The sequence below is a fragment of the Hydra viridissima genome, unplaced genomic scaffold (assembly GCF_058129835.1).
Source record: "Hydra viridissima isolate aposymbiotic clone 2 unplaced genomic scaffold, HvirCarnegie_v1 scaffold_4, whole genome shotgun sequence".
NCBI lineage: Eukaryota > Metazoa > Cnidaria > Hydrozoa > Anthoathecata > Hydridae > Hydra > Hydra viridissima.
In genome coordinates this window covers 8,186,684-8,207,583 of record NW_028324303.1, presented here as the reverse complement: position 1 = coordinate 8,207,583, position 20,900 = coordinate 8,186,684, and the positions used below count along the sequence as shown (strand labels likewise).

Genomic DNA, 20,900 nt, shown 5'->3' with positions numbered 1-20,900 from the left:
AAATTTTAGCACCAAAAAAAATTAGATTCTGGTAGCAGTTCTGTAGCTTCTGATCCAGAGGCTCCAACAACACCTAAAAGACCAAAAACTGATTCTAAAAAAATATGGTGAGAGCAGCAAAATTGAGTAGGTTCTATTACAGTCACACAAGGTACAAAACAGTCTGCAAAAGTTTTTCAAAAAGCTCTCACAGTTTTACGAAGGCATTCTTGGTGACTTACTCTAAGAAATGTTGTTTTCAGATGATTTCTTTAGCAAGATAGATACCAAAATTCAAATATAAAATTTTTTAAAATTATATAAAGTTCGTCAACATATAAGTTGGAAAAGCTGATTCCTTAAGATGTAAGTTGGAAAAGTTTCATACAGTGAGTAAATAATGAGTAAAATTATTGATCTGATTTATTTGAGTTGTTTTTTTTTTTCAATCTTAAATTGAGCCCTGATATACTAAATACTCCAGACTTTCTTTTTAATGCTTTAGTGTTTAAAAAAAAATTCTCAAATTTGTAACACAACCTATGGAAGAATTTTTAATAAAATTTACTATCTTTACTGTTTTAAACAAACATTTGTTGCTTTTACATTCATTAGAGTGTAAAAAAAATTCTTAAAATATTCTAAAAAAGTACACTCACGGAATTAGGTTCTTGAATTAAATCCCATAATAAAGTGTTGCCAGCATCACACAAACTATCGACTTTAAAGTTTACATGCAACTGACCATCAACTTGATCTTTTGCAGGTGTATTTGTAACAGAACTCATAGATACATCATCATCCAAGTCATCTAGAATGTCTTGATTTTGATCAGTCAAACTGCCATTAGTTTGTGTAGAGCTTACTGTATCATCACCTTTTTCAAGGTCATTACTAACTTGTCTACTCAGTAAACAAGTATCTGTGCCTTCACTTGCTGACGGCGATAGTTGTAACACAGGAGTTATAAACTGTGCACGAATGCTTGGGTCAAGTACTCTAATTTCTAAACTGTATAAGGTAGATAGAATAAATAGTTGTTAATTTTTTTTTTTTTTAAATTAAACATAGAAGTTTACTTGAAGAAAAACTATATTTAGTAACAAATATTCATAGAAATGAAAATTTCTTAAATATTCATATTCATATCAAATATTCATATTCATATTAAATATTTTCTTAAATATTCATATCAAATATTCAAATAAACATTTTCTAGGCTGCAAAGTTACTATGCTGTTTTGTTACTCCCACTTCTACTACCCGTATTACATATTATTAGTTTATCCTATAATTAAGTTCATAAATAGAAAAAAATGTGCTTCTTAAAAACTTCTTATTCTTGAAACTTTACTTTTTCTCTCAGATTTTTCAAAAAAAAAAAAAAAAATGTAAAATTTTTTTATGCAACCATAAGAACAGTTAAGGACTACTTTTGTTTTCTAAAAATATCATTTAAACAAGTAAGTAGAAAAGGAGAAATTAGCCCAGAAATTATTACTCTACTCTGAACATAGGATAGTGAACATTTTCCCATTATACTATCAAGGCTTTAGAAAAAACTTTCTAAATTTGGTTTAAATTTTATTAAATTATTTATATTTTTACTTGATCTTACTTTATTAAAATTGTTTTTTAACAAAGGAATGTTGTACAATATGGTAGGTCATAAAAAAACAACTTTGGATAGTAATAAATTGTTGCTTCTGGCTAAAATAAGATTAGTAGAATAAATTTTTTTAAATTTTTTTGGGATTTACCTTTGCCACCAGGGGGGCTTAGATCAGCATATTTGCAAATTTTTATGTTTTTTATCAATATTTAATTACTTAGTAATTTGATTGTAAAATTTAACTTTGAATAGTGATAATATCTTGCCCATGTACAATAAAAAGGTAAATGGAAAAAAAAGTTTCTAATTTTTTTTGTCTTCTTCTGTTATATTGCCATATTTATGCATTTTTAGGTTTTATTTATCGCTGTTAAATTAGTAATTTCATTATAAAAATATAAAATTTCATTTTGAATTGAAATAAATTGTTGCTGCTGGATGATAAAAGGTAGATAAAAAAAAATCTATTTCTATGGCCTTCTTTTGATGCCAGGGGGCCTTTCTAGGCGTTTCTAGGTACTTTTATCGTTATTCAAATGCCCATAAAAAAGCCTAAAAATATTAATTTAATTATAAATTCTTGACTGGATTTAGAAAACACATTTTAGTTTTTCATCCAGTGAACTGAATGAAAAAACACAACAATAGTTAGAAACCACTATTTGATAAATTCTTATCAAGAAAAATTAATAACTTATTAATGTCCTTTTTTGTGGTTTTCCTTATTTTTTTTTTTTTCTTCCGTGAACTTGGTTGGTATCATTATGTTTAAACAAAGAAAACCTCTGAGTAAAAAATGTTGAGCTATTTTGTTGCATTTTGTTGTAAAGATTTTAATAAGAATCTTTTAAAATTATTTTTACTATTTTTTTCAAAATAAAATTTAGGAGGTTTAGCATATTATTAGTAAATTAACAAAAATTAACAAAATTGAATAATTATTCTGTATATGGTTCATTAAATTTAAATCTATTTCTAGAATTCTGTAGTACAGATTGAGTTTATAAAACTAAACTTACATTTAGAAATTAATAATATTACAATCTTTGTTGCAAAATATAGCTACTACAAGAGTGCTGCTGATTTATCCAGTATATGGGATCAATTGCAGCATCTTAGGATTACAAAGTCAAGCATAATAGTTTCTCAAGATTCGGCCAATGTTATAGACATTTGTTTGAAATCAGGCATTCCAACTGTTATAATGAGAAGAGTGCAGCAGAAAGTAGAATCTTTGCCCAGCAATTTGAGGATGATTCTTAAAAAAAGAGGTGAGTCAAAGACTTCAGCGGTGTTAATTGCTTAGCAGGAAAGTTTAGCTTTGATTGACATTGCAGCATGTAGCTGTCTTAATTTAAGAAACTGTACTTGCCCAAAAAATTCAAAGGTGTCAGTACTTAAGCATGAACTTTTATTGGATCAAAGAAATGAAAGAAATATGGTTATCGGTCCTTGGATAAGGAAACTACTTTTAAATTAACTAAAGTATTTGAGAGAACCACAAAGAGAAACGATTTCTTGTTGTAGACCAAATGCACTATGAAAACATCAGTTAGTATCAATTCAGGTATAGATGCAGATATTATGTCTGGGGATGAGGAGTTGATTAGTGACATTCAGATGTTGATGATGATCAGTTATCAGACTTCTGTGAATAAGATTGCGAATCAAGTAGAAATATGATATAATTTTCAACAGTTGCCAGAGAATGTGACAAATATGGTGTATCTGATGCTGCTGGAGCTGCTATTGCAACTGCAGCACTTTCATATTATGGAATTATAAAAAAGCATGGCAGAGCTATCATAGACCAAGCAAAGTTAAGACACCAAAGATAGCTGCTTAGAGGTATTATTACAAGAAGAAGAATTAGGTATGTGTTCAGTAGGCCCAAAATCAATTTTCTTTGATGGTCCAAAAGATAACACTCTTTGTGCATTCACGACTAACAGTAAAGGCTTAATCACTGAGGAACATATCACTCTAATAGAAGAACCTCAATCCATTTTTCTTGGTCATGTTTCTCCATTAACTGCATCAACTGCAAATATCAAAGATGCTATTATAGATTTTTTTGATGAAAACAAAATGTTACTTGATAACGTGTTAGCTATTGGCGCTGATGAAACTAACGTAAATACTGGCATGAACAAAGGTGTAAAAAGTTAATGGAACTGCATTTGGGATGTCCAGTTCAATGGTTAGCATGTATTTTCCATTTTAATGAACTACCATTGAGGCATTTAGTATTGCATTTAGATGGCACCACTTCTGGACCTACTGCATTCAGTGGCAACATTGGGGAAGCACTAGCAAAGTGTAAGAAATTGTCAATTGTAAAATTTGATGCAAGGCAGAATAACTTACCAGATGCTTTGCATGAGGTTGTGATGCATAATGTTAGCAGTATCTTTATTTAACAGTATTTGCTTGAGGTTGTGATGCATAATGTTAGCAGTATCTTAAATTAACAGTATCTTGATAACATGTGTAAGGCAATAGAATTAGGTAAGGTCACAGAAAACCTTGCAAAAAAAGAACCTGGCCCATTGGTTAATTTTTGATGGCTGACAACAGCAAACTGAATCCTTCATTTGTATGTTGCAAGCACTCTTCCATCTATGGAGTTTGTGATACTGATTACATTCTCTGAGTTTATGTTCCAGTGTGGTTCTATATAAAGTTTGAGCCCCAATTCTACATGGGGGCAAAAAACTTGTGGCACCTAATCTAGTTCTCCCATTTTCTTTCTGAAAATGATTGACTTATAGTTGATAAATATATTCAGAGAAATGAATATTTTGGTCATCCAGAAAATATCTTGCTATCAATGTTGGTTAATGATCGAATAGAAGTTACAGAACTGGCAGCCAGAAGAGTTAAATTGGTAAGGTAATCTCCTGCTATGAATTCTACGAATTCTACAGAAGTAAGAAAATTCAAAATTTCTCTTCTAAACTTTGATGCAGTCGATTACCATAATCTAGTATGTTGGGAAGAACTTCCATGGACTCCATCACCAACTGTTGAAAGATTTAAGTGATGATTTAATCAAAAATGCAATACAAAATATGCAAAAACTGACTCTAGATGACTTCCCGTGCCATTCTTAAAGTATAGAACGACATGTTAAAATGGTTACAGAAGCAGCAGCATCTGTATTTGGAGAGATGAGAAGAGACAGGTATATAAGAGCCAGACTTTTATCTAGTTGTATTCATTTAATTGTATTCATTTAAATTGACAAATAAACTTGTATAACACATTATTTTATATGGCATTTATTATATCGAAAATGGCTTATTTTCAATTAGAAGGTGGACAAGGAAGGATAAACAAATTTTGAAAAATTTCTTTTTTTTAGTGTTATTTAAATGCTAGAGCAACAATATATTTCTATCCAAAGTCATTTAAAAAAAAAGTACAATGATGACCAACCCAATTGTACAACATGTGCATTCTTAAACAACATTTTACAAGTAATTCAAATAAAGTAAAAATAAAATATTAACAACTATCATTGTTTTTTCAAATGAAAAAAAAATGTTGAAGTTGTCACTTTGAAGTTGTTCACTAGTTTCAAATGTTTATAATTTTTGTTTTTTTTTTCCACTCCATGCAATTTACATGCTCTTTGTTGCTACTGCTTTTTAAAATATCAAAATAAGTGTGATATTCCAGAATGTCGTGTTTTGTTACATTAAACTATGTGCAAGAGTGATTTACTCATTTTGATGTTTTTGGGCAATGGTAATATTGACAATTTGTTTTCCATTTCTTCCTAAACAAAGTCAATCATTTTAGAATGATAAACAATATCTTCAATGAGGTACCATTGATGGCTGTTTAGTTTGGCTACCATAACAATCGGAAATTTTTGTTTACAGTGCTAAAAATCATCTTGCAAAGGAGTTCTAGATCATTTATGAGACCATCAACTTTAATGCTGGGTTGAATCCATGCTGAAGTGTAAAATAATGAAAGAACCTGCATATATATTCCAGTTTAATCATAACTTTGTTTCTGTATCTTATTGCTTTGGAAAACATGAACATCTTTCCAGCAATACATGTAGCAAGCCATCTAAGAACTAAAAAATCATTGACTCTTTCTTATCTTCCAACAGCTACAGATTTTGAATTTTTAGCAACAAGATAAATAGCTGCTTATCAAGGCTTGAGATTTTCTCTTTGATAGTAGCAAAAACATTTATTTTTCTGTCCTCGGATTTCACAAAACACCACTTACAGCTCAGTTAGAATCACTACCCACAAGTTCAGCCTTGCATTATGAATTCTTCAATAACTTTGGCTACAATCTAAAGGACTCCATTGAGGCTTGCTTTACAACTTGAAACAAAAACAATAACTGCTTATTTAAATTCCTGTGATTACATGAGATCATGATGCATCAGCTTGAGTCTGTCCTTTAGAACCTTCTATTGATGATACACCCAACAGATTTTCTAACAAAAACTCTGTTAGACTGGACAGAAGAGTTATACTTCAGAATTATTGCCAAGATAGTATTCCATTAACTTTACACCCAAATACAGGGAACTAAATCAAGGATGTTTCTTATTTATTTTTTCAATTGAACATTCTGCATTGTGCTGTCTGTTTCACAATGAAGTCATTAAAATTGCTGCCAACTGCATTTATTATGGGTGAAACTATCATTGTAATTTGAATTTCAGACAACTTTAATCAAGCATCTATTTCTTGTCACATTCATAATTTTGAAAATTTTAAAGTGTAACAAATTCTTGGATTTCATTTTTAAAAATAACTTTATTTGATTCAAAATCTGGATTGATTTCTGTATAACTGTGTGTAACTTTGTCAGACTCTTAAAAATGTTATCTCCTTTGTCTCATTAATAAGACATTTTTCATTACCAGCCTATATGTAGGCAACTGTAATTAATGAAAATTCAGGGTGGCCAGTTACTTTGTTCATTCAAATTCCCTGACTTTTCCCTGACTTCTCCCTGACTTATTATATTTTTCCTTGAGTTACTTGAATTTTTTTTCCAGTTTAATATCAATAAAGGAAATAACTTTTAAGCTACAAGTCAGAGTTTTTTTTGTAGAGAATTCATTTATGTTATACGACCGTATTTTATGCTTCAGCCTTAAAATTTGTAATAAACTTATAAAAAATAACTACTAATCTAATAATAAAACATCACTAGTCTATAGCCTTCAACTCAACTTTTTGAAAAATTTGAGTTGTTGATTGTTTTATATACCTTTTTCTACTGTATTAAAACTTAAGGTACTATACTGGGTCTGCTACCAATATATATAATAGATTTGCATATTACCAATTAGGGTTCAGAAAATTTTATAGAAATCTTTAAAAGAATTATCTTAAACTTTCAAAAGAAATAACACACACATATATAAAAATGTTAAAAAGTAAAGATTTAAAATTTTAAAAAAATGTTTTTTTTTGTTTTTCAAAAATGATTTATTTCAGATTAAAAATCATTTTTAAATTTAAGGAAGTAAAAATAATTTAAATGTATGTAATCAAAAAAATGTAAATCTGTTCATTCCATTTTGCGTGAAAGCATATTTATTTTAGCTTCAATCTCGCGTATATCTTCCTGATGATGTTGATTTAGCTTTGTTTTTTTAGCATTTAATTCCTTGATTTTCTGCACAGCTACTCTTTTATCAATACTTTCTTTTTCTTCTTGCATCTGTTCTTCTCTCTTTCGTTTCAATGAATCTTTGTACTGTGAATGAGACATATTTACACTTTTAATCATTGATTTGGTTATTTCAACATTGCAAACTCCACTAACATGGTGAATTCCATCATATACCTGTCTTTGGGCAACTACAGAGCTCTCATGTAAATTTTCTACAAGAACATCTGAATTGATAGAAAACCCACTTTCAACTTGTGCATTTCCATGTGAAAAAGTGAAGACAATTTTGTATACTTCAAATAAGGAACTAAAATTCTGGCATATAAAAGGAATTAAAAAAACATCCAACCTATCTTTATAAACATTATAATTTGTAAACTGTAATCTGTGGATGCCTTTGGCAAGATCAAATAAATCTTGATACTGAATATTAACCTTATCAGCTAATGTGGCATTAATCCATTTAGATTCGTGAAGGATTGTGAGTAAATCAGTCATTCTGCTTTTTCCTATGTCAGAATTAGAACAAATAGTAAAAGGGTTTAAAGCGGATATAGCTCTTGTAAGTTTATATTTTAAAGGACTTCTCTCCCTCAGTTTATCAACCACTCCGATATACAAACTGGATACAATCACTTCGAAATTGTAACTTGATTTTCACTTACTTTTATTTTACAAAGAAGCGAAGAAGTTCTTGGTTCTTGGTAAAGGAAAGGTGCTAACAGAGAATCTGACTGAAAAAGTCTTAAGAAAGGCTCTACAATTGAAGCCAAGTACTGAAAAAATGAAATTTTAGCTGGCATCAAAAGATCATTGACAGCGTCAGTAACAATATTTACAGTATAATTGTTTGAAATGCACCATGTACAACATGTAGGCCACATGACCCCATTTCAAGAATAGATGTTTCAAATTTTTTACCGAATTCATCACTGAGTATATCAAAATAACTTCGAATTTACATTTGGTCCATCCATAGATATTTGTAAAATTTTAGCTTGGAGATTTTCATTTAGGACATTTGTAAAACCTTTGTACAAATCATAAGCAGTTGCATGGCCAAGAAACACAGACGAAAAGTATCTTGTAGTCACTTAGTTACGCATCACATCCCAATATCGAATGCAAATATCCATTTGGCCTTTTTGAACAACTTCATTTAAAGATTCATCAAGACATACATGGTTAGAGTTAAAGACAGCTTTTAAAACTAGATCATGAAAATACGGGGCAAGTCCGTGTGTAATGTTTTAGGCCACTTTAGTTTTCCCAATAGTCATTTTTTTAGCAATATAATTGTCAGAAAACATTCGCTGAAATAGAAGTCCAATTTTGGAACATGATCTGTATGAAAAATGTTGCTGAGTTACGTATAGTGCCCAAAGTATTTCAGAACGTGTTACATCATTTTGAGCCGTAAATAGAGAGAGAGGTGGTACTACTGGGCTGGAAGAAGTTATTGAAACAATTGAAACTAGTTGAGAAGATTTTAGAAATGAATCAGTAACTAATGAAATTGATGAAGCAGATGCTTTTGATGCTGTATTTTTCTGTGACATTTTACTGTTAAAATAATCTAGTACTTTTGGTTGACTTTTTAAAGATATGTTTTTTAAATGCTTGCCACTTTTTTCATGTCTTCTAACTGCCATTATACCCACATTACTTAGAGAAAATGTTTTTCACATACACTACACCTTTTTCATACACTAAGCCTTTGTTTTATCATTGGTTCTCTTTAGCCAACCCCATGATGGATGGAATTCATGATTGATCCAGTCATTGTCAAAATAAGTTAGTTTAGACATTATTGTTACTATTTTTTAACTATTTACCTGGAAAAAATCTACACTACATAAACATACAGTTATAAAATATATTATATAGATATAATATATTTAACTCATATAGAAGCACACAGTTAAATAAATTGAATATAAAAAAAATTTATTTTAAAAATAAGTTTCAAACTTTAGATAATAATATAATAGCAATCATATTTACTATTTTTATCAGAATTTAAGAGGGTTGTAACTACAATAACAAAAAAAATATTAAAATAAATTAAATTTTTCTTTCCTTGTATTATTCACCTCTTCAAGGCCAAGGGGGCCATTTCAGTCAAGGAGGCTACTCATTTATTTTTAAATTTAATTTTCCCTGACTTTTAACAAAAAAAAGTAAAAACCCCTGACTTTTCCCTGATTTCACTGACTAATATGCTTTTCCCTGACTTTTCCCTGATTGCCCTGATTTCCAGTTGGCTGGCCACCCTGAAATTGTAGATCAATCAAAAATTTTTACTAATTCTATTTTACATAAAAGCTAATACTCATTCTATAAGTTTACTAAAGAAAGTTTTATGCAGCCAATTATAGCATGCAGGTATTTTCATTAACATAAAACTTAGAAATTAAAATGAGCCCAAAGTTATAACACTAATTTTACAAAAAAATATGAGAATCAACCAAAATTTTAGGTCTTCTTGTTCATGTTCTTTCTTTTTTTTTTATTAACATAATTTAAAAAGTTGTTGAGTTTTTTGCATCTTTATCATTATCAGACTTTTTCCTGACTTACAATTTTTCATGTTAAATTCATAAAAATTCTATAATTTTGGAATTTGACAAAACCGTACATATATTTTGTTGTTGGGACTTTTTCAACATATGGGTAGAAGTCTAGATGGAATGAAAAAACAACATAAATTAAGTCTGGAATAAAACAGTCTTGAGAAAAATAAACCTAATATTATAGGAGACTTTTTTTAAGGAGGTGATTGACCTGGGAGGCTGTTATAAAAGTATAACTTATTATGAATAAAAAGAAAGTGATTACTTTCTAAGTTGAGATTCCATGAATCTTCCACCATGTATATCTGAAACTTCTTCATCTGTACTAGCACTACTGCTTAAACTTGGACTTTGAATTGGACTTACTTGCAGCTGCTTAAACAAAGGTGGTGAAGCATCTTAAAAAAATAATTAAAATTTGAGATCAACACATAAACAAAAAAGAGTAACAAAAAAAAAAAAAAAAACCTTGTGTAGAACTGAAAATAATTAGTTTTATAAAAAACAAATAATAAATAAACAAATATACATATTTAAAAAATATTTCAAAGAACTACATGAGCTTTTGCTTGATAAGACTTTTAAAGGACTATTCATCATAAGATTTGCTCCGGTTAAACCTGCAGTCCATATGCTTCGTATGAGCAAAGATGATAGTAGTAGTGTCTGCTTTGTATGACTGTACACTGGAAGTTGAGCTATTTGTTGAAGTAGATACTGAACAGATACCACATCCATAACTTTTGCTAACATTATTAAAAGTTCCAATACATATCGACTAATGTGCTTAAGCTGAAAATACAGTAGTTTGATCAATAAATAAAAAAAAACTACACATTAAAAATTTTTAATACTAGTATTATTCTTTATTAAACAGCTGTTTTATAAAATATTTACAAAACAACTGGTTATAAATTTTAGAAGAAAAATGTATCTTTGAGATAAAAGTTTGTTTTCAATAAAACTGCAGATTTTTTTACTAAAAAACAAAATATATACTAAGTTGAATTTTCTAATTATGAGAATCACAAGAAATGTGAAATACTTGTGCAGCAGCCCAAAGGCAATCTATATGTTTAGAATGCAACTGTCTCTCTTGTGCCAAGAAGCTCAACAAGAACTGTGATTGCTTTATTAACTAAATTAAAAGGACAAAATGAAACTTCTTAAAAAAAACAACTCCAACTTTATTTAGTATTTACAAGATGAAAAACGATAAATGACCAAATCAAATGACCAGAACCTTATATACCATTCACATGATGAAAAATTATTCCAACTTTATTTACCATTTACATGGGAAAAACTTTATTTACCAATCACATAATAAAAAACAGTACCAATTTTATTTGCAATTCACATGGTGAAAAACAGCATCAACTTTATTTATCATTCACATGATAAAAATAACAATAAATTTATTTATGATGAAGAAAAACTCTTTAAACAGCATAAACAATTTTTTTTAAGTATTAAAATAGCAAGAATAAGTATTTAACCATCTTCATATTAAAAGCAATAATATTAGTGGTACCCATAAGTAATCAATTGCTTTTAGTGTGGAACATTTGATTCAGGCTAGCTCAGAGCATGAATGCATATAGACATGTTTTACAGCACAATGTAATATGTGACCTTAAATTTAGTGACTAAAGTGAATTTAAATGTTTTTATCACTCTGGTATAAAATAGCAGACGATCAACCAACTGAAGAACATTTATGCTATTGCATTCTGTTTCATTTTTGATCAGGTGTAAGTACAACAGTCGCAACAAAAAAATTTCGTGATGTGTATGGTCAATATTAATGCTAATTAATATTAATAAAAATAAAATTAAAGGTCAATAAGTGCTAATATTGGTTTAGAAAATTTCCCAATGGTGATTTTGACTTGTCTGAAAGTGTTTGAAGTGGGTACCCAGTAAGCTTTGATAATAATGCTTTAAAAACATTGGTGGAAATGAATCTCAAAACTGAGTATCCAGGAAATAGCAAACACTCTTCAAACTACTTAGTCAACAGTTTAAAGACATCTTCAAGAAATCGGGAGGTTTACAGGGAGGTTATATGGGTCTCACATCTATTTTCTGAGATGAATAAAGATTAACACTGTACAATTTGCACATCTCTTTTGTGCAGACAAATAAGTGAGCTGTTTTTACGAAGGATTGTTACTGGTGATGAGAAATCAACAAGCTATACCCACTCCTAAACCATCCATTACTTCAAAGAAAGTGTTATTGTGCGTTTGGTGGGACTGTGGAGACATATTCCATTTTGAACTATTGAAACCAGGAGAAACAATTACGGCTAAATTGTTTTATCACACTTGGATAGATTGCACAACCTGTTGTTGGTAAAACAACCAGGTCTGGTCAACCGAAAAGGAGTAATATTGCAACATGATAATACATGGCTGCATGCAGCAAAATCAACCCAAGAAAAAATAAGGCAGCTAAACTGAGAGGTTCTACCACATCTTCCATATTCTCCAGACATAGCACCATCCAATTTTCATTTATCCTGTTCCAGGGAACATTATCTGAGGAATAAAAATTTCAAAAATGTTGATGATGTTTGAACTCACCTAGAAGAATATTTTTCTTCAAAAGAAACTAAATTTTTTGAACAGGGAATTGAAACTCTACCAACAAGATGGCAAAAGGTCATTGATAATGATGGAAATTATATAATTGATTAAAAATTTTTTTTAATGTAATTAAATTCTTTTCTTTTGTTGCTAATTAAACAATTGATTACTTATGGGTACCCCTAATATCACCAGTTAATTCATTTCTAACATTAAATTAATTTTAAGTAATCTAAAGAAAGGAAAATAATATAGAAAATGAGATTATAAATTCCAAACTGCTTATTATACAACTAAAAACAATTATTCATCAATAACTTTTAGTGCAAAAAGCCTTAAAAAACAAAATAGAAAAAATATATATATTTACTTCAACATGATAGTTTGGCCCAAAGAGATGCTCAACCATTTCATTCTTGTTTAACCATTCCGCCATTTCTGTGCATAGACTAGTATACATATAAAACTGATTATTACAACTCAAAACTTTAATTTTCTCCTAAACTCAACTTGAACTTTCTATTTAAAACAAACTTAAATTTTAAATTTAAACTGGTTCTTTTACGCAGCTTCAATATTCTTTTATTTTAACAAATCAAAAGGCTTAACGAAAGAATTACTATGAAAAGTTATGAAACTTTGTTCAAAACATTTATAGCAGAAAATCGTTATGATGAACTAATGTTTTCATACTGCCATTCTTTTGGATTCAGATATGTTTGTTCAACTGTTTTAAAAATGATTAGCAGGTAACTTTCACAGCATCCTTGCCAGAAAATAAATTTATTAAGTTTATTTCAGCTAATTTTTCTCCAATACAGAATAACATGAAAGATGTTCATGTTTTTATGATCTATAATAATTCCTTTATTTTTTAAACCCTAATTCAATTTCAAATAATAATAATAATAATAATAATAATAATAATAATAATAATAATAATAATAATAATAATAATAATAATTATAATAATAATAATAATGATAATAATAATAATAATAATAATAATAATAATAATAATAATAATAATAATAATAATAATAATAATAATAATAATAGTATTAATGATAATGATAATGATAATGATAGTAATAATAATAATAATAATAATAATAATAATAATAATAATAATAATAATAATAATAATAATAATAATAATAATAATAATAATAATAATAGTATTAATGATAATGATAATGATAATGATAATGATAATAATAATAATAATAATAATAATAATAATAATAATAATAATAATAATAATAATAATAATAATAATAATAATAATAATAATAATAATGATAATAATAATAATAATAATAATAATAGTATTAATGATAATGATAATGATAATGATAATGATAATGATAATAATAATAATAATGATAATAATAATAATAATAATAATAGTATTAATGATAATGATAATGATAATGATAATGATAATAATAATAATAATAATAATAATAATAATAATAATAATAATAATAATAATAATAATAATAATAATAATAATAATAATAATAATAATAGTATTAATGATAATGATAATGATAATGATAATGATAATAATAATAATAATAATAATAATAATAATAATAATAATAATAATAATAATAATAATAATAATAATAATAATAATAATAATAATAATAATAATAATAATAATAATAATAATGATAATAATAACAATAATAATAATAATAATTAACAATAATAACTAATAATAATAATAATGATAAGAATAACATCTCAGATTTAATTCAGCCTTAGCCTGTGCAATGAGAGTAGTTGTAAATGGAGGGAAAAATAAGGGTAATATTTAAAGGGATGTTTCAAATTATTTAAATTCAAATGATTAATCAATGACAAATATTTTATTCTGCAAAATGGTTTGAAAAATTAGCTAAAAGGTCACATATGGCCCGAGAAGGCTGTAACCCTAACTTGATTTTCTGGAGAAACCTTCTGGAGGGAGTGATATACAGTACTATGAATAAGTTTTAGCTCACTTATTAAAACTCATGTTTTTTTAACATAATTTGAATAATAGCTTCCGATTATTTTTTTATATAAAATAATGTCTAACTTCAAACAATACTAAACACTATTTTAACAAACAAAAGCAATATTTATCAAAATTTTACATAGATTTTTGTATTTAGATATCTAACGTGTTTATTTTTATTGTATACTGATCTGAACCCAATTCATATCAGCTCGTTTGTTTTTAGTTTGCTCATGCATTTTTTTTTTATTTATTGCTATGAAGGCTTCATATTAGATGATAGTACAGTTTACAAAGATATTTCATAGATACTGTGTGTTTAATATTATCTTTTGTTTTTCAACCAGCAAAACTTATTCTAATTTAAATTTTTTTTTTATTTCTTTTGTATTATTATGTTTATTGTTATTTAAGTAATAAAATGGGTAAATTTCCACTACTGGAACGTAAAAAAAATTATCGTGCTTTATGAAGAAAGCTATTCTCAAAGACAAAATGTCCAAAAAACAAAACATTCAAGGACAGCCATTAGAGAAATTATCAAAAAATTTAAAAACATGGGATCTCTTGAGGATAAAACTCGAAGTGGAAGACCTCCAAATCTTACAAAATATGACAAAGTATTTTTAAAATGTGTCTCTGTGAAATAGGAAAAAAACCTCTAGTAAACTAGCCCAAGACATTCAGGCTGCAACTGCGGCAAATGTTTCCTCATCTTGCATTCGATGACATTTGCTAAAAGCTGGTTTAAGAGGGTGTGTTGCAGTTTGAAAGCCTTTAGTACGTTGTGGCAATAAAGAAAAAAAAATTAAATATGCAAAACAGCATAATAACTGGACGCAAGAAATGTTAAACCATGTACTATACACAAATAAATCAAAATTTGAATTGTTCGGTAGCAGAAGACGACAGTATGTAAGAAGAAGGGTTGGAGAGGCTTATCTCCCAGATTGTCTACATCCAACAATCAAGCATGGGGGAGGTTCTGTTTTAGTTTGGTGTTGTATTTCAGCATCTGGAGTAGGTGATTTAATCAGAATTGATGGCAAACTGACAGGAGAACAATACATAGAAATTTTAAGACATCATGCAATACCATCTGGAATGACACTAATTGGTAACAATTTTATTCTACAGCAAGACAATGATCCCAAATATTGTTCCTGAGTGGCCAAAAAACATTTACAGGACATGTGAGGAAGGAGTTCTTGAAGTAATGAACTGGCCTCCTTACAGTCCAGATTTAAACATTATTGAACATGCTTGGGATTATTTGGATAAAAAAAAGGCTGAATATAACCCCAAAAACGTTGAAGAATGTTTTCGAATATTAGTGTTTTCGAGAGTGGGCCAATATTCCACAAAATTTCATTACAAATTTATATGAATCAATTCCTAGGAGATTCGCTTCTGTGATCAATGCAAAAGGCAGCCATAAGAAGTATTGTTTTTTCTTTTAGTATCATTTTATTAAATTATTTCTAGATATTTTTGTTTGAAATATATGTGTCTATAAACCAGATTTTTTTTTACTTGATAAGTCTTTCATATTTTTACAATAAAATCAAAAATTAAAATCAAATTATTTTGTCCGAGAAAAAAAATCATTTTTAAAATTCTCAGTTTTTAACACATATTGTTTGAATGATAGCTTCATATACTTTGCATTTATTGTAGTATATGTAATTCTTTATACTGAATTATACTTTTAAATTTTACTTTTGATTTGATAATAGAAATATGACTTACTAAGTTTTTTGTCTGCAAAAAAAAAAATTTTTTTAAATTCCCATTTAATTACACAAATTGAATAACTTCTTACTTTTGCATTTTTATGGCATAAGTAATTTCCATCAAATCTTTCAAATTGAACTTTAATTTATATGAACCATAAGTATTTTTGTGGTGGTGGTTAGTAGAATTTTCAAAATTGTGCTTTTATCGAATTTCTGGGAAACCACTGTTGCTCATTTAGTTTGCACATCAAGTGACAACAAAACTCACTAGTTTGAAATGCATCTTTCTAATAAAGATCAATGACAAACACAAATTAACATAAAATTTATGTTGAATATTTCTGCTATTTCTGTTGCAATTTACAAATATTTACTCTTATAGTCCACAACTCAGAGTTGTAGCCTTTTTCCATATTCATATTCTGTTTGCTCTTTTGTATCACTCCCAGTGAGAATGAAAGCTGTGATGCAGAGATTTGGTTGCTTGTTCACTGAATTGTGCAATGTGATAGAACACAGCAAGAACTTTGGGAGCCACTTTTACCCTTTCTAAGTCTGTAAATGAGCTCTTAAATTCAGTAATTCTTTGGGCATATATCTCATCAAGAGATGTTCAAAAACAGGAAGAAATAACTTTTCCGAATTTTTTTAGTCTGTCAATAATGCCAAAAATTTGGAGAGCACAATTCTGTTCAGCAAGCCTTTGAAGCACATCAATGTTTTTCAGTAGTTTGTGGCAGTCATTTCCTGCAAAGTGACCTCCATAAAAAGGCTGGATTTTAATGTGAAGTGCAGTAGGCCATTCTTCTGCCTTTGACCACCTGTCTTTCAATGCTTTGTAGAGGAGGTTCACCACACCCAGAAGAAGATGTAGTTGCATGGGTGGAATCAAATCAAGCACAAGTTCGCTATTTGACATAGAGAAAAGAGGCTCATGGACTACATTTTTGAAATCTTTTGCTTTTTTCACGTCTTTTCCAGCAGCTTTGAAAGCTTCAAAGCAATTTCGAAGTAATTCAAATGTAGAAAGATTTCCACAATTTTCCAAATTGCGCAAGTCAGTGTCACACCATGTACATGGGTGACTACTTGCATGTGACTGCAAACCACAGAGAATGTTTGCCAATTTCAAGTCAAATGACACAACAAATGGAACATTTTCAGGAAAGATCAAGGTCAAAAGTTTCTTGACATCATAATTTTCTGGTACATCTTCAGCAACTGCAACAAGAAGTTGTCGTTATACACTACTGTCTGCTGCAGTTTGGCAAGTGAAGGTCTTTTTGCAGGGTGGGCATGGAATGGGACTATTTGTATTGAGCTCTTGAATGCCCGGACTGATTTTGAAAAAGCCACCACTATTATCCAACCCCAGCTTGACAAGATGTTTTGAGTATATTTTTCTGTGTCAAGATCGCATTTTGAATCTTTTTAAGATTCTTACAGTGCACAACAATTTGTTGCCTTGTTTTTGTTTGATCCAGGGAAATATCTATTGCACTCTGAAAAAATAATTGGTAAGTTGACTTCCAAGTTGCATAAACTTTGCTCTATCATTTGGTACAACAATTGGTCATTTTGTAACTTGATTCAGGGTGGTGGCAAGTTTTTTAATGCCTAAATTAGACAACCCTGTGTTTGACTGAAGTTGCACTAAATCCTCTGCTTTCAGCCTTGGCTTACTACCAAAAAGGGTTTTTGAGCAAGAAGGACCTAAAATTACGTTGAAATATTTTTGTAATAAATAATGGACATATTTGGGATATTATTTGTATTTTCTATTTGGTCTAGGAATTAATTTGTGCGGTTTTTAATTGAAAATTGAAGGTTTATTTCAAAAACTAAATGGATGAATACATTAATGAAAATTGTGTCCATCGCTAGTCACTACTTTTGCCCATATTTCCGGCAATTTACGAATTCCGTGTTGAAAAAATGCTTTATCCTTAGAAGTGATCCAATCAGAGACCCATTTTTCGATATTTTCTGAAGAAGTGAAGCACTGTCCAATCAAATCGTTATTCATGCAATCGAACAAGAAGTAGTCAGAAGGAGCAAAGTCCGGAGAATACGGCGGGTGGGGTAACACTTCCCATCCGACATTTTCCAAATAGTTTTTGACAGGTTTTGCGACATGTGGTCGAGCGTTATCATGCTGAAAAATGAGTTTATCATGTCTGTTACCTCAATCTGGTCGTTTTATGACCAGAGCTTGCTTCAAATGCATTAATTGTTGTCGATAACGTTCTCCATTAATAGTTTCACCAGGTGTCAGAAGCTCATGGTACACCACACCTTTCATATCCCACCATATACACAGCATAACTTTTGCACAGTGAATATTCTGTTTGGGTTGTGATGGATCTGGTTCACCTGGCTTTACCCAGGCCTTTTTTCGTTTAGGATTCTCGTAATAAATCCATTTCTCATCACCAGTAACGATTCGATGCAAAAATCTCTTTCTTTTCTGTCTTTCAAGCAGCAATTCACAAATGGTCTTTCTTCTTTCCACATCTCTGTCTTTCAATTCATGTGGAACCCAATGAGACATTTTTTGAATCATACCCATGGCTTTGAGGCGTCTGGAAACTGTTGATTGTTTAACTCCTAACGATTTTGCAAGGTCCTCTTGCGTTTGACAAGAATCCTGATCGAGCAATGCTGCCAATTCTGTATCTTCAAAATTTTTTCAGCTGTCCTGGTCGCTCTTGGTCTTCCAAACAAAAATCACCACTTTTAAACCGTGCAAACCACTTCTGACACGTTCGCTCAGCTAGAGCATGGTCACCATAAACTTCAACCAAAATACGATGACTTTCGGTAGCACTTTTCTTCATGTTAAAGTAATGAAGAAGAATCCCCCGCAAAAACACTTTATCAGGAACAAAAATCGACATTATCAGTTAAATTAAAATTAGTGTTGTTTACGCTTAAATCAAATGATTTATAATGAAAATGATGTGCAATAACAATGATCTTTGCACGCATACGTGGCTAAACGAAACGCTGAGACAATAAGCTAGTTTTGTAATCCCTTGTCAAATCACACGAATTAATTCCTAGACCAAATAAAACTAAGAGTTTGAAATAATAAATAATAAATAAATAACTCTTTTACTTCCAATCTTAAAACAAATAATTTGTATTAAAGCAAAAATAAAATGTTTTCTATCTTTCTCAAATCCATCTTATAAAATGTTTCAGAGTAATCTTAGCTTAAAACATTACCTTGTGTAAGAGGAAGAGGCCTTCCACCTTTTGCCTGTGTGACTCTAGTAGTGCCATGTGGTGAAGCATCTTTAGAAGTGATAACTGAAGATGCAATTTGTTCACCTGCTGTGGGGTCTGCTGAAGCAAGTTGGATCATGTTTTCTCTAAAAGTATATTGAGTGCAATTGTGTGTCAATCCTTTTACAATTACTGTCAAGCAAAATGAGCATTGTCTTTCAACTTTTGCAGATTGAGAAGTGTTCAAATTTTCCAAGGGGTGTTTTTCATTCAGCTTTGTATGGCCAATTTTACAGATCAGGCAATCACAAACCTGACACCTTGTAGTGAGGTGAATGACTATTGTGGAAAACTGAAAAAGAGTTGGAAGACTGATATTCCCTCTATTGTGCTTTCTTTGAAGACAAATTCTGCAACTGTTACAAATGCCTTCAGGCACTCTTGCATCATGAAAGTTAATTTGACACGAATAATGCTCTTTGATTCTTTCAATCAGAAATGGTGTAAGACTGCGAGTACACTTTTTCATACAAAGCATACACGCAGTCTTCCTGCAATATTCATGTGATTTTATTGTATTTGGCATTTTCAAACTTTTGTTGTCACTTGATGTGCAAACTAAATGAGCAACAGTGGTTTCCCAGAAATTCGATAAAAGCACAATTTTGAAAATTCTACTAACCACCACCACAAAAATACTTATGGTTCATATAATTTAAAGTTCAATTTGAAAGATTTGATGGAAATTACTTATGCCATAAAAATGCAAAAGTAAGAAGTTATTCAATTTGTGTAATTAAATGGGAATTTAAAAAAAATTTTTTTTTTTGCAGACAAAAAACTTAGTAAGTCATATTTCTATTATCAAATCAAAAGTAAAATTTAAAAGTATAATTCAGTATAAAGAATTACATATACTGCAATAAATGCAAAGTATATGAAGCTATCATTCAAACAATATGTGTTAAAAACTGAGAATTTTAAAAATGATTTTTTTTCTCGGACAAAATAGTTTGATTTTAATTTTTGCATTTTTGATATCAGGGGTGTGTATATATCACTCCCTCCAGAGGGTTTCTCCGGAACATCAAGTTACAGCCTTCTTGGGCCATATGTGAGGTAGATGCAAACCAAATTGTGATGTAAACCAAATTATTTAAGTAACATCAATATTAAATCAGATAATCTTCTTCAAATAAAAACAAAATAAAGACTTAACTGATGATACTCATAAATTGACATAAATACAACTGTTCCAGTCAAATAAAAGAAAAAAAAATTTTTTAAGTCATTAAAATTTTTAAATGAAATAATATTTGCACAAGTAAGCTAAATTCCTAAAATTTTATATTAGGAGGCATCAGTTCTTTAAAAAGTGCTTATGATAAATTTGATTGCTACAACTAAAATATTAGAAGAAATTATTTATGGAAAGAAAAACTAAAAATTTAGTTAATCTTTATCAAAGAAACTTATTCAAGTTTTAAATTAGTTTTTAATAGCAAAATTCAAATT

At 29.3% G+C, this 20,900-nt stretch overlaps 1 protein-coding gene across 1 annotated transcript in view; it reads right to left on the bottom strand.

Annotated features, from left to right (window-relative positions):
• The window catches only part of LOC145183703 (ubiquitin carboxyl-terminal hydrolase 34-like), a 92,567-nt gene that overhangs the window by 53,964 nt on the left and 17,703 nt on the right, over positions 1-20,900 (bottom strand). The window contains exons 10-14 of the mRNA XM_090084277.1: positions 12,784-12,862; positions 10,868-10,960; positions 10,380-10,614; positions 10,088-10,220; positions 639-990 (exon numbers count right to left, since the gene is read on the bottom strand). Coding sequence (XP_089940403.1) covers positions 639-990; positions 10,088-10,220; positions 10,380-10,614; positions 10,868-10,960; positions 12,784-12,862 — 892 coding nt within the window. The remainder of the gene's footprint in view (positions 1-638; positions 991-10,087; positions 10,221-10,379; positions 10,615-10,867; positions 10,961-12,783; positions 12,863-20,900) is intronic.